A 14,605-nucleotide genomic window follows, 5' to 3' on the forward strand; every position below is an offset into this window, starting at 1 on the left:
CGGAATGCTTTTGGTAGGTTGTAGTCCATCTTACCTGGTTTGGGTATGAATACTACTCTTACTTCTCTCCACTTACTGGGAATATACCTCGGAGCTAGAGAGGCTCTGAATATTCCAACCAGGTGCGGCATAAGAGTATGTTAATCAACATTTTAGTGTGAGTTACACCAAAAACTTACATTATACTGCCACACAGCAGGATCAAAGAAAAGGAGATGTGCTGTATTACTGGAACCTTTTCTGAAGATCAATAGATTTCGAATGAATCTCTCAATACTGTCTGTTGATGATCTTGATCTCACTCAATGTTTATGAAGATTTATACGCTGACAGTGCAATTTTGTTCAGGTCACTGTATTAAGTTAAAATGGTCACTATGCAATGTGTTCAAAGTTTGCGTATTTGGAGATTGTTTTATATTTCTATATCCTGTAATAGTATCAATTTCGATGTCTATGAACTTGGATTATTAAAAAATGGAATTCTGAATACTGAGTGTTTTTGTTTTAGAATATTAAAGATGAAGATGAAACATCTTTCAATTAAAATATTCGCTTGAATGAATTTGAATTATTTCATGATTATTTTCAATATTTGACAATAGTATATGATGGAATTGGCCGATACTTGATGAAAATCCATAAACACGTTATTGTGAGATTTTCATCAAACGATTTCACGAAAACGCAACACGTGTTTCGCCGCACAATGGCTTCTTCGGTTTTAGCGAAGACACTCTCGAAGAAGTCATTGTATGGCGAAACACGTCTTGTATTTTTGTGAAATCGTGTAGTGAAAATCTCACAATAAAGTGTTCTTTGAATACATTATCAAAAATAGTGTTTGGGTACTCTTGAAAATACTTCGTAAGGTACCTTTCAGACGCCACTGCCCAGAACTAAGTAAAGATAAAGTCGTTCCTAATATTTGTCACATCGATAAAATCCGCGCTCAGGGCGAAGAAAAATAAAATAACTTCCTAACCCATTAAAGTAAATTAAGTCGAGCGTGGAGTTTCAAAATTGTGGGGAATTGGTTCTGGTGGGGACCGCGAAGTGTTATATAGCGGCATCATTTGCCACCAAGCGCTTCTGCGGTATTAGTTCGGAGGGATTCCTCCGATTCTCTCATTTCGAGACACTTTCGACGGTTTTCTCACACATTCGTGGCTCATCGTACACCGGCATGACCGTATGAACCGTTCGTGTCACGTGTGATTTTTATTGTTGTTTTTGTGGGCTGTGTTTGTGTTTTATCACCATGACTTCGGGAGTCAAGCAGACTGTTATCAAGTAAGGATCTTGGTTGGAGAGGTGTTTGCTTGTTTGGTGGTGGAGGATTGTCTTTAGAAAAATATTTTTTTTTTCTGGAAATATTTATACAAAAGCGCCAAAAAAATGTACAGTAATTGAGTTAACCGTGAGTTATTTTCTGTGTTCGGTAGAAAGATGGCTATAGCTATAAAAACAAACATTGAAAGTGAATGTTTCAAAATTATAGTTGTGGGCCCTTTACATGGAACCTACTGACGCTATTTTCTTTATTTGATGTTGAATTGTAACCATTTTGTTACTATTCAATCAAATAATGCTCACTTTTGGGTAATACATATGGTCATATTATATTTTTGAGTTACACTTTGTTTTTGGGAAATTGACATAGATTTTCGTTTTTGAAACATGGCTGGGTGGTATCATTTTTCTCAGTAATTTCAAAAACATATTGGTTGTCAATACAATTGAGGAAATCCATGGAAATCTGTAATTCTCTCGTGAGTGGAAATCAGAGGTTTTTTTATTAATTCTCAAAAAATTACCATCTTCCACATTTTGACAAAAATGAAAATTGTGTAGAAGAAATTCATACGAGTGAAGAAAGAACAATCTTATAGTTCACTCTGATGATTTATTGCGTATATCAAATATGTTTTCACGAAGAAAATATGATGTTTATCTGATAAATTTCTGGAAAGAAACGTTTTGGCTTTCTCCTTCATCTTTATACAAAAAATGTGGGAATCTTCCAAAGGAAAAGAGAAAGCAAATAATTCCAAAATGAACTCTCTACAAAGATTTGTAGATCATAGGAAGAAGTAATTTTTAGACACACACTGGAAAAAACCCTCTTGAAACAACTACATTGAATTACACGAACGAAAAACTAATTCCGAAACAACTTCTTTCATATTAACATTAAATTATACAAAAAACACTTTTTTCTATACAGTTTGTGCTCCAAACATTCCTTATGGAATCGAATCAGATATCTACCACAGGATTACTACACACTATAGTATATGAAAGAGGTACAATTTCACTTACATGGAACACTGTCATACTTGAAAGCGGACATCGATGTTTTGGAATACCTATTTAATTGCCTCACTCATAAATCTACTCATGTCATCGATGACATTACGTAATGATTCAACCCCAGACAGAGGAATCTGGTTTAAATCAGAAGGGTGATATTTCTGGGAGAGATTAATTTCTAGGAAAGAAAGGTTTTCATTTTATTATTTTCAGGGGTTACCAGAGGCACAGAAATTATGGAAAAAAAATAATTTCTTTTTCAACATAATCTCAGTGCAGCTCTATACACTTTTTCCAGAGACGTTCAATGAGTTTGATACCGTTTGTATAATAAAAACTGTCTTGCTCCTCAAAACAGCCAATAACTACCGACATCACTTGTTCATCGTTGGAAAATATTTGACAACTGAGCCATTATTTCAAGTTTGATAGTAGAAAATAATCCGAGGATGCTAAATCTGGTGAACAGGGTGCATTAGGTAGCAATTCAAACTTTAATCCGTTGATTTTGGTCATTGCGATAATGGATTTGTAAGCTGGAGCATTGTTTTGATGGAAAAACACATTTTTCTTAGCCAAATGCCGTTTTTGCTTGATTTCTCCACCCAAACGTTGCAATAAGTTCGTATAATACTCGCCGTTGATAGTTTTATCTTTCATAAGATAGTCAATGAAAATTATCCGACGCACATCCCAAAAAAACCGATGCCATGACCTTGCCTGAAGATGAAACGGTTTAACGGTTTTTGCCTTTTTTGTGTCGGTTCTTCCTTTCGAGTCCACTGTTTCTATACTTCTTTCGCCTCGGGTGGAAAGTGGTTGATTCATATTTCATGGTTATGAAACGACGCAAGAATGCTGCTTTCCTTCCGTGAAACTTCGCTTAAACATTCCGTTGAAATATTTTCACGGCACTGTTTTTGCTCGAGTGTGAGCAATTGCGGCACCCATCTTGTACACAGCTTTTTCATGTCCAAATTTTCAATTAATATACGATGTACCGCACTTTTTGGAATGCTAACTAAAGCTTGTCGCCCACTTGTCCGGCACGGCCCGTCTCGTCAAAATACGAATAGGATTGGAACAATAAGAATGAATGGAAAACCGTTCACTAGCCCGGCACGGCGCAGCCAAGAGCGTCCGCCGCCGGAAAAGATTCCAGCTCTCCGATCCAGTCCGGCAAATAACGGTACGTGCTGTGACGGACTGGCCAAGTGAGCGCGTCGCCGGCCAGCGCTTGGCAGCATCAACTTGTCCAAACGTGCCTGGGAAGTTTCTGTCTCACTGTTTTGCGCTTCCATCAATTGACAGCACAGTGTCAAGGTCGAGAAAAATTGAGTTGCTTGTTGAGGCAAGCTCTAGAATATCCAGAAGTTCTGAAAATTCAACTGGAATCATTTGGAAATACTGGAAAAATTTCTCACGTTTCAGGACGTTGAAAAGATGATGAAACTCTCCCTGATTCGCCCTCTTTTGACTGATAGGATGGACCCACATCCATTTTTGTTGTGACTATTTTCTTCTACATTCATTAATTCGGCCACTATAATGACGACTTCTTCGTCAGAACTGCTAGTGATAGACATGTTTCTCCCACCGTTGGATGTCAACTGAAATTCCCTTGAAATCGAACAAAAAGCACCTTCAGTATGTTGGTTGTGGCTGGACAAGTGAGCGATGCTACTACCCGTCGTCATCATGTGAGGAACAGCGCTGTGCTATGCTGTGCCGAACAAGTGAGTGACAAGCTCAAATCTTATTGCCCACTTGTCCGGCAAAGCACAGCACGGCTCGTCCCGTAAAAATACGAATAGGATTGGAACAATGAAAATGAATGGACAACCGCCTACTAGCCCGGCACGGCACAGCCAAGAGGGTCCGTCGCCGGCCAGTGCTTTCCAGCATCAACTTGTCCAAAAGTGCCTGGGAAGTTCCAGTCTTTCTGTTTTGCTATTCCATCAGTTGACAGCACAGTGTCAGACGTTACCTATGAACAAACATCATCTTCAGTATGCTGCTTGTAGCTGGACCAGTGGGCGATGCTACTACCCGTTCCCATCAGGCGAAGGACAGCGTCCTGCTGTGCCGTGCCGGACAAGTGAGCGACAAGCTTAAGTCTGCTAGCTCTCTGCTAGTCTAGCTAGTTGTCACCTCATTTGGTCGACCACTGCAATGCTCGTCTTGGCAGTTCGTAGTATTTTACTATTGTGAACGAAGGAGCAGACTCACCCATAGTGTAATCCAGTTCAGCTTTTATATTGGTTGGGCTGAGGCGCTCCAAATAAAAGTATTGTATCATATAACGATGACCAATGTTCTTCATTTTCACAAATTCACTGAAAACATTACCTATTATTGGCTGCCAAACAAATACTAAACAACGCAGAGTCTTCAAACTTGAAACATATGCTTTATAGATTGTGTACTTTTCAAAACCGTGATATTTTTCAAACAACTATTGTCATCTCTAGGTCAGGCCGGGTTCTTCTGGGACCACCCTGGTACAAAAAATGTGAGAATCTTCCAAAGAGAAACTTCTCAGTTTTCCCTTCATTACACTTCAGCAGATTCTCTATTGTTTTAGCTGTGTTAGCTGTGTTTTAGATTGTGGGAGGTTTTATACTCAGTTATAAAATAGTAAGAAGTATTGAGTTCTCCACAATAAAAAGTCTTTCACAGAACAGAAACCAAGTTTGAATGTGGCAATTTTTATGCCTCCCCAAAGTTTTCGTTTAAAGTGATTAACGGTTTCAATTCCTCAATTATCTACTTTAATATATCCGTGAAGATTCCAGGTGAGACTGCAGTTGAAATATCGCATTTATTAGCTTCATTACGTCAACAATAACCTTTATAATGGAAGGGAAGGACGGTCATTACGATTGTGTATCATCTTCGCAGAAACAGGTTCAATATTAGTAAATATCAAGAATGGAGAAATATTCAAGCAGAACCACAAATTTTATGAAACAATGATATAAATTATTTTTTGCACTTGAATCATGTTTTCGAGTTATAATATATCGTGTTTTATATGATCATTTTAGATTTTTTCAATTTCGTTTTTAATGTTTGACACCAATTTCACGATATCATTTCGGGTGATCCCCGTAACAGTTTTATGGTGATGCATTTTATTCATTTCGACAAAATTAACACATCTGACGGATACACATTTCGCAAATTTGTTTAATCAAATTAAAGTGACACCAATACGTGAGAATTCTTCCATGAGGTAAATGTTGATCGGATAGCTGATACGCGTTCTTTGACTGCTTACAGACGGGACTTTGACCTAGAAAGTGATGACAAATGCTTTGTGCCTCGTATATAGGTACGGTGTTACCGAGAAAACCTCAATTTTTGGTGAGAAGTGAAAAAAACAATGAATGAATGGATGTAGCCATTACTATGAGGTAGAAGATCATCATGAAAAATGAGAAATAAAACTTTCTGTACATTTTTACCACGTTCATTTGTAACTAACGTTACTGCAGTTTCGTTAATTGATAATATCAGCCCTTATATATCTGAACACCCCTTAGATAATAACAGAGTTACTCAACTTAATTGAGTAGCCTCAATTGACAGTCTGGAACATCGAAGAAATGTTGGAGGTACATATCAGAAATACGCGACGGACTCTGTCTGCTCATCGTTTTGAGGTTCAACACAGTACACCTCGAACTTCACTGTGCAAGAACACTTTCATTCAGAGAACTGTGTTCGAACGGAATGAACTTGAGAACGTTTTTCCAAATGGATATAATCTCCACTGATTCAATTCCCATGTGAATCGCTACTTTAGCACAGGCACCGATGTCAGAGCGCCTTAAGGATTTTCCTGTAGTGCTTGTGTTTTGTCCTTTGAAAAAAAACAAATATTTCATGGAACAGTGTGCATTAATTTTTCTTGTTGAATCTGCAACATATCGATAAAACCAAACAGAATTAAAAATGCAGTGTTCTCTACTTCAGATGAAGATATTACCAACACATGATTGAACTGTATATTTCTGATAGTCTTCACAGTCGAATGAAACATTTTCTAGTAACAATTTATTGTTAGATTTTCACTGAGCAGCAACAATTTTCGCTATACAAAACTACTAACTCAATAACTGATGATTTCATCAGAATTCAGGAAACTACTATTTACAAATTCAAACATCTCAACAGCAGATGTTGGATAGATCAGTAGTATATAAGTTGATTTGTGACTCTTGTCTAAAGCTTTACATTGGTAAAACGGAGAGAACCTTTTTCTAAAGAATGAAAGAACATAGGAGTAGTTTCTTCAGTGCGGAGACCAATTTCCCATTTGCCAACCATATTTTCTGTTGAAAATGCGATGATGCGAGAATTCGATAAATCAACTGAAATATAATTGATTTTTTTTCCTCTGTTGAATCTGTTTTTAGTGTGGGAATTGTGATCAGTTTTTCACGTATCCAAATAATGAGTAAAATTTCTTTCATGATGCTTAAATTTTCGATCCTGAATCCTGGTAAAATTATCAGTCACTCAGTTCAGTGGATAGTTTCTCTCATAATGCTTAAATTTTCAATAAAATCTCAAGAAAACTCCAGTAAAAGTATTAGCTATTAAGTAGGGGGACGGTAATATGATTCAAATTGTTATATCATGAGAAGCATTAATTAGTTAGAACTCAATCATTATGAACTCGCTTGAGGAAGTTATTGTATAACGAAACACGTGTTGGAAAAGTGCACTAATAAAATTGATTACATGTGATGATAACAATCAACGGCTCATTTTTCATCTATTCATTGAAAGTAGTTGAAATAAAAATATGAGATGTCATCTAATTGTGATATGTTGTTTTGTGAATTACTTGTATGTTTGTAAAAACCAGGTGAAGACATCAATACTCGAGAGTAGGGCACCGAAGTTGATTTACATACATGTGCTGCAAGTTAATGGCGTTTAATCAGAGCTGATACTATCAACGTATGCAGTATTTTTCATTGCGCGAGGTTATAGTGCTTTTATATTCTAGTCATCCTTAATAAAAGTTTTATAGAGTATTGCAGGTCTGGTAATATTTGATTTCTCGTTTAGTGACTACTTTTTATGGTTTGGTAAATTCTGTGTAGAAAAATGTTCATAAACCTGAAACATAGTTTTGCACTGATTGGAACCTTTAGTGTAGTAATTAATATTACTGGAGTTTTCTCCAACACCAAACCGTTCAACACCTCGACATGTTTTTTCGGTCACCAAGTGGTCATCTCCAAGAGAAAGATTGAGTTCAATCTTGAATCTTAAAAATAACTGTTTGGTGTTGGGAAAAAACTCCAGTAGTATTCATAGTTTTGCAGTTTTGATGAATCCCAGAACATCTGAGTAGCATTACCATTTTGTATATTGATATGGTTAAGCACGGTTAAGCAATTTTATAGAACAAAATAATCTTATTCTGAATTGTCAGCATGGCTTCAGGCATAAAAATCCAATAGCCGTTTATTATGACCTTAGTAGGGCTTTTGATACTATAGATCACAGATTATTAATAGAGAAACTTTATAGGATAGGTATTCGAGGAGTGGTCAACACTTGGATAGAATCCTATTTAAAGGATAGATCACAGATAGTGGTTGTAGACAAAGTGAAATCTAACCGATTAAAAGTAACAACTGATGTACCACAAGACTCTATTTTAGGTCCTTCACTATTTATTGCTTTCATTAATGATATTATATATTCATGTACATCCCATAACAAAATGATTATCTATGCAGATGATACAAACCAGCTGGTGGCTGAAAAATCTCTAGCAGGCACTGTTATAACTAGCAATACATGTGCGCGCGAATTCCAACATTCCAACCATAATGGATTATCAGTCAACATCAATAAAACTTGTTTTATGGTATTTCAACAACAAAATATCAGTCTTGACCATAGTCCATTAATAAGAATGGATCATAGGTCCATAGAGCAAGTAAAATATTGTAAATTCCTTGGAGTATACATAGATCAGAAGCTCACATGGAATGTTCATACAGATCATATTGTATCCAAACTAAGCAGTGTTTGCTTTGTTATTCGACAACTACAAGGAACAGTATCTCTGGAAACTCTTAAGCTAGCTTATTATGGTCTTGTTCAGTCCACACTGAGTTATGGTCTTATTGTTTGGGGCAATTCTGCCCATATTCAAAAGGTGTTTATAATACAGAAAAGAATTTTAAGATGTATGGTGAGAGCCAACCCTCGAGAGAGCTGTAGAGAAATCTTTGTTCGTTTGAGAATTCTAACTCTTTCATGCTTATATATATATATATATATATATATATATATATATATATATATATATATATATATATATATATATATATATATATATATAGATAGATATATATATATATAAAACGGCACTTCAGTCATGAGAGGGGTTTTATGATCCACAATTATAGTACACGCAACGCTAATTGTATACGTTTGCCATTCTCTCGCTTATCACTGGGACAGAATTCATATATGTATCAGGGAATTATTTGCTATAATCACACAGTCACACTAATGGGTGAAATTGAGAGCTTTAAATTATTTAAATCAAAATTGTTTGATCTTTTATGTTCAAATGCCTTTTATTCAATGGACGAGTTCTTAGCATTCTGTTCATGGTATATATAAATTGGTATAGGGTAGCTTATGCTTTTATTTTTATACTAATTGTATTTGTTGTATGTCTGACTAGTCCGATAAGTTTTAGGAAGACAAGTTTATATGCTGTATCTTGTAAAACTTCAGTGATGAATAAACATATCTATCTATCTATCTATAGTTCTCTATTGAAGAAAAATAAAGCAAGGATTTCTTGAAGCAATCTTCTCGCAGTTTCAAGTATATTTGCTTGGAATTGTAGCCCATTTGTGCAATGAGCTAGGTTAGTAATTGCGCTGAGATAATTTTCATGCATTTCTGAATTTTCTCAATTATTTTCTATGGTTTTTCAGCTGTAGTAGTCCATTAAGCTGATTTGTTCACTTATTATATAGGGTCTTCCAATAAAGACTTCCGACAATTAATAACTGCCACCTTGTTGAAGGTACATCTGTCGAATTATTTGTCATTTATTCAGTCTGTTTCGCCGAATTCACATAGACGTATACAGTGCATTTCTTTAACGTCCCCTCTTTTTATTTTTTGAACAGGTCACCTCAAAAAATTTAAATTTGGGATAATGAAATTTATGAATGAATACTTCATTTTGAAGTGAAATTGACAAATGAAACATTCAAGATGGCGACTGGGCGCCATCTAGGAAAAGATAATTGAATGGAAAGGGGGGTTTTGTGACACATCTTTTTGAAGTTCCTGACAAATGCTTCACAACCCTAGAATATAATGTCAATATCGTCAACTACTACAAAATGACGGAACTTTGAATAATTGCCTGAATACATTGACATTTAACTACATAAAACGAGGTAATACGCTTGAGGTCAGTTCAGAACATGCTCGAAATGGTTGCCTTGAACTTCTTGAGATATGAACAGCCTATCCGATATTTCACGCCGAATATTTTCGAACACAGTAACGTCAATATCTCTACAAATATTTATTATTCTCTGCCTTATATCCAATATTTGAAGCAGGTTCAGTTTCGTACACCTTCTGCTTCAAATAGCCCCATGAAAGTCCAAAGGTGTCAGATCTGGCGAGCGGGCTGGCCATTCTGTAAGACCTCGAAGGCCAATACAACGACCGGGAAAAGTAGTATCCAAATAGTTTCTTACTTGTCTGGAGTAATGTGGTGGTACTCCATCTCGTTGGAATACAATATTCATATCGAATTCATTAGTATTCGCTTCGACGATTTTTGACGTGGTACCTTTCTACTTGTAAAACCGAAAACTAAATGAGAATATTCTAACTGAACCTTTAATGGTATTTTCTGACGTTTTTATAAATAAAAAATACCTCAACAAACCTTATCGTGTTGTTGGAATTGCCATATGGCAGATTAAAAGTGATATTTCTAGAAATATCGATAATAATGTGTTTGTCTTCAGGAAATTATTAAATGTTCCGCCATTTTGTTGTAGGTGAAAATATTGGACTTCATATTATAGGGTTGTGAAGTATTTGTCAGGAGCTTCAAATTGATGTGTCACAAGACCCCCTTTTTCCATTAATTTTTTCCCAGATGGCGCCCAGTCGCTATCTTGAAAGTTTCATCTGTCAATTTCACTTCAAAATAAAATTCTCATGCAATAATTCCATCATCCCAAATTCCAATTTTTTGAGTTGACCCGTTCAAAAAATAAAATGGAGGTGGACATTAAAGAAATACATTGTATAATACTCAACAACACGTGCAAATATTTTTTTTATTTTGTCATTTGTCATTTATTCACTGTTGCATCAACCTCGGGGGTTATTAGCGACAATTCAAATTTTATAACAGTAATGATTTCTTACATTAAATTTTCATATAACGTGCAGCAGCTTTGTATGTCTCAGAAGGGCAATTAGTTTTTCATAGTTGCAATTGTGTCCTAACGCTGCTCCAATTGAAGGGGGATGTCGAACTCAACTCTCTCGTTATAGTAAATTTCGTACTCAGAAAATATATTCCATTAGTTAGGATTTCCATTGTCTAATATGATATGAATTAATGTGAAATCCCTGGAAGAATCTATAAAAAATAAAAAATGGTAGCTAAAAAATAACAATTATATTGAGCAAACAAAAACTGAGATTACAATGGAATAAAATACAAGAAAAATTCAAAAATTGAACCATAAAATGGGCTGAGAATCAAAAATTATCAACATACATTAAAATTAAAAATTGAAAAATTCCAAGCCAATTTACTTCACGACGTTTCGATTGTTAGTATCTACGTTTTCGGGTGATGACTAGGTGACTCCTCCGATATCTAACTATTTATAGGTCTGACCGTTTGGCGGGAGTTGGTCATGTTCCACTTGATTATAGGTTTTTATATGTTGCCTATCTTCACGCTAGATTGATAAATGCATTGTTGGAGAATATACACACATCGGAAAAGTCTAGGGATATTTTTATAACATACTAAATATCATAAAAATAAATGCATGAGGTCGTTTAATTTCGATTAAATTGGTACACTCGACCACCCTGTAGATTACTATGGGTTGAACAAAGCCTGCAAAAACGGTAACTAATCTTTTATCAAGTTTTTTACAAACTGTAGGTTTTCGGCTGAAATGAATAATCTGAAAGTGTCGAGTTTGTACATTCTATGCAGTTCTTGCTCAGCAATGAAACTGGAAATATTGTGCTTTAACATGGAACGCCATCACTTACCATTGGCTGAGATGAATAGAGCTGTAGGGCTTCTTCAAGGTGGCATGCGACAAAATGATGTAGCTCTTCATTTGGGGGTCTCCCAAAGTGTTATCAGTCGATTGTGTCGGCGTTTCCGTGAAACTGGCAGTCCAGCCGAACAACATCCAGGGCGAAGACACGCTACAACTGCAGTTCCAGACCGATTTTTGGTCTTAACCGCAAGAAGACAACCGACAATCACAGCACCTGAGTTGGTTAACGTGTTGCAGCAGACGCAACAGGCAACCATTGGTCGTGAAACTGTCAAAAATCGACTGCATGAAGCAGATCTTCACAACAGAAGGCCACTTAGATGTCCACCTTTGTCGAGAGGCAATCGCTGTAGAAGATTAGAGTGGTGTCAAGAACATCAAAACTGGGATGCAAATGATTGGGCCACAGTTTTGTTTACAGACGAATCCAGCTTTGGATTTCATCCAGATTCTCGTCGAGTAAGACTGTGGAGACGACCTGGAAATAATGAACGTTTCAGACACGTCCAGGAAGTCCACACATACAGAGGTGGTACAGTAATGCTATTCCGGCGGAATCATGATCGGCGGCAGAACCGATCTCGTTTTTCCAAATCACTCCCTCACAGCTCGACAGTACCTCGACACCATTCTTTTGGTGAAAAGAATGGTGCTGTTGGTGAAAACTTCCACCTAATGCACGAAAATGCTCGTCCACATGTCGCGCGTCTAGTGACTGACTGGCTCACCAACGAAGGAGTTGATGTATTGCCATGGCCAGCACAATCACCGGACCTGAATCCCATCGAGCATGTGTGGGACATGCTTCAACGAAGAATTACTCCGCATATGGGGAACATTCACACAACGTTTCAATTGAGAGAGCTTTTAATCGCTGAATGGGCAAATGTACCTCAGCAAGACATTGACAATCTCATTTTGTCGATGCACGATAGATGTAGGGCCGTAATAAACCAGCGTGGAGGCCATACTTTGTACTGATTCCAATTTTTTTTGTATTATGATTTTTTTTCGGGGTGCCAAAGAAGAGCCATATTTTTTTTTAGTTTTGCTTATATGCGCACTCAGTATTTTTGACCATTTAATAAATTTTGTTGTAAGTTACATTCGTTTAATAATGACCACCCGTCAACTTTTTTTTTACTAAAGCGATCTAAAAAAAATTATTGCCATTTTAAAAAATATTTCTAGACTTTTTCGATGTGTGTATATGTGTCTTCTTTGAATTTTCTCCTGAACCAGTGTTCCTCTTTGTGGATGATTTCAGCTTGAGACCACTTGATGTTATGTTAATGAGTCTAAACATGCTCTGCTATTCCTGATTTGCTGGTTTCTCATCGCTGTGTGTGTTTCTTGTGCTGAGCAATGCGAATTTTCAATGGCCTCTCAGTTTCACCGATGATTCTCCGCACTCACAGGGTATCCGATAAATGCATTTCTTGGAAAGTCGGTTCAACCATCACTTTGGAGTTACCATTTCATTGAAAGTCATTCTTGATGATGCTTAGTTCCTTTTCGAAACCTTTCTTTAGCCACCCCGAAAAAGTCACTGTTTCTTGAGAATTTGGGGCTGGCGGGGTCATCGGTCCATATTTATTCAATGGCCAGGCCATCACTGTCAATGGCGGGCACTATAGGTCCATGAAACCCAAATTCTTGTTGCCTGAATTGAATCATCTGGACACCAACGACATGCCACATTGAATGTTATAGTCCATAGATAATGAAATCAATAAGTCTTTCGAACGAATAAAAAATTTCGATGATATTCCACACAAACTTTTTTTTATTTAAATTTAAAGATAGGAAGCGCCTAATGAACTACCCATATGATGGAATTCGTGAATGATTGTATAGTATTTCCAATACCAATTGGAACAGCACAGAGAGAAGGAATTCCTGCCTCGACATAAGCGTCGGCATATTATTATTATATGATTTTTCGGTAATTAACTAGTGGAACCACTATCTGCAAATTCATTTGTCCGCTTTTCAATCTATTGTTGACAAATCAATTTGCAGGTAGTGGTTCCACTAGTTAATTACCGAAAAAACAATTAGGATGATCATCATTCAACAAACAAAGTCAACATCTGGCCAAAAAACTTTAGGTATATAAACAGCTAACCCTTGTCTTTAGATTCAGTATCAATTTGCTTCTTCTGAAGATGCTAACCTTGTTAGCGAAACGCGCGTCGAGTGCAAAAATATCAGTTTGGAGTTAGGGTAATTGATCTCTAGAAAATGTTTTCAAAAATTGGTTTGCAAAACCACTCATTACTTCACGAACCCCACGAATACACGGCACTGATAAAAATATATTGTGAAAGGGACAAAAAATTAGTATTCAGCCAGTCCAGCTAGCCGAGCCTTTATTCCTCAACTACATTTGATAGCACGTTTACTAAATATCTGGGCGACTAGGGCCACAGGCAAGAAATGTTTATGACTGTACTCTTATTTTTATTGCCATTCCAATTGGGAATGGATAGACTATAAACTGAAGTTGTAGATGAACCATCATGTGAATTATATGTGCACATGTTCCCATCCTTAAAACCCTTTTTTTCCGCGGTCTAACTATCACCCCGATCGACTCCTGGGTGTGTAAAGTAATATCCTAAAATCCGTTCCCTTGTTTTCGAAAATTGAGAAAACAAACGGTTAGTTGCTGGCTATTATGGACTATGCGTCCGACGGCCAAAAAAAACTGAAATACCTACTGCTTATGTCGACTGAGAATTGATCATAAAGAGAAAGTGTCTAGTTATCATTATAAATAATTATTAAACTTACGAATTGTTCACTTGAAAATATATTTCGATATAAATAATCAGGTTAATGTTTTACTGCCTCGCTTAATTCAAATGGAACTGTTTCCTTATAAATCAGTTGTATTGCATATTCCAGTCATGTCCTAGGAAATAAACGGGTTCGATAACCTACAATTACTATCTC

The 14,605-nt window shown here is 36.5% G+C and overlaps 1 protein-coding gene across 1 annotated transcript in view; it reads left to right on the forward strand.

Annotated features, from left to right (window-relative positions):
• The first annotated feature begins 1,062 nt into the window (after positions 1 to 1,062).
• The window catches only part of Nep2 (M13 family metallopeptidase neprilysin 2), a 90,109-nt gene continuing 76,566 nt past the window's right edge, over positions 1,063 to 14,605 (forward strand). Inside the window, exon 1 of the mRNA XM_074174985.1 lies at positions 1,063 to 1,292. Coding sequence (XP_074031086.1) covers positions 1,261 to 1,292 — 32 coding nt within the window. The 5' untranslated portion in view covers positions 1,063 to 1,260. The remainder of the gene's footprint in view (positions 1,293 to 14,605) is intronic.

The sequence above is a fragment of the Leptinotarsa decemlineata genome, unplaced genomic scaffold (assembly GCF_025532065.1).
Source record: "Leptinotarsa decemlineata unplaced genomic scaffold, Ldec_3_MD MMD2_tig00000882_RagTag_RagTag, whole genome shotgun sequence".
In the NCBI taxonomy this organism is placed as follows: domain Eukaryota; kingdom Metazoa; phylum Arthropoda; class Insecta; order Coleoptera; family Chrysomelidae; genus Leptinotarsa; species Leptinotarsa decemlineata.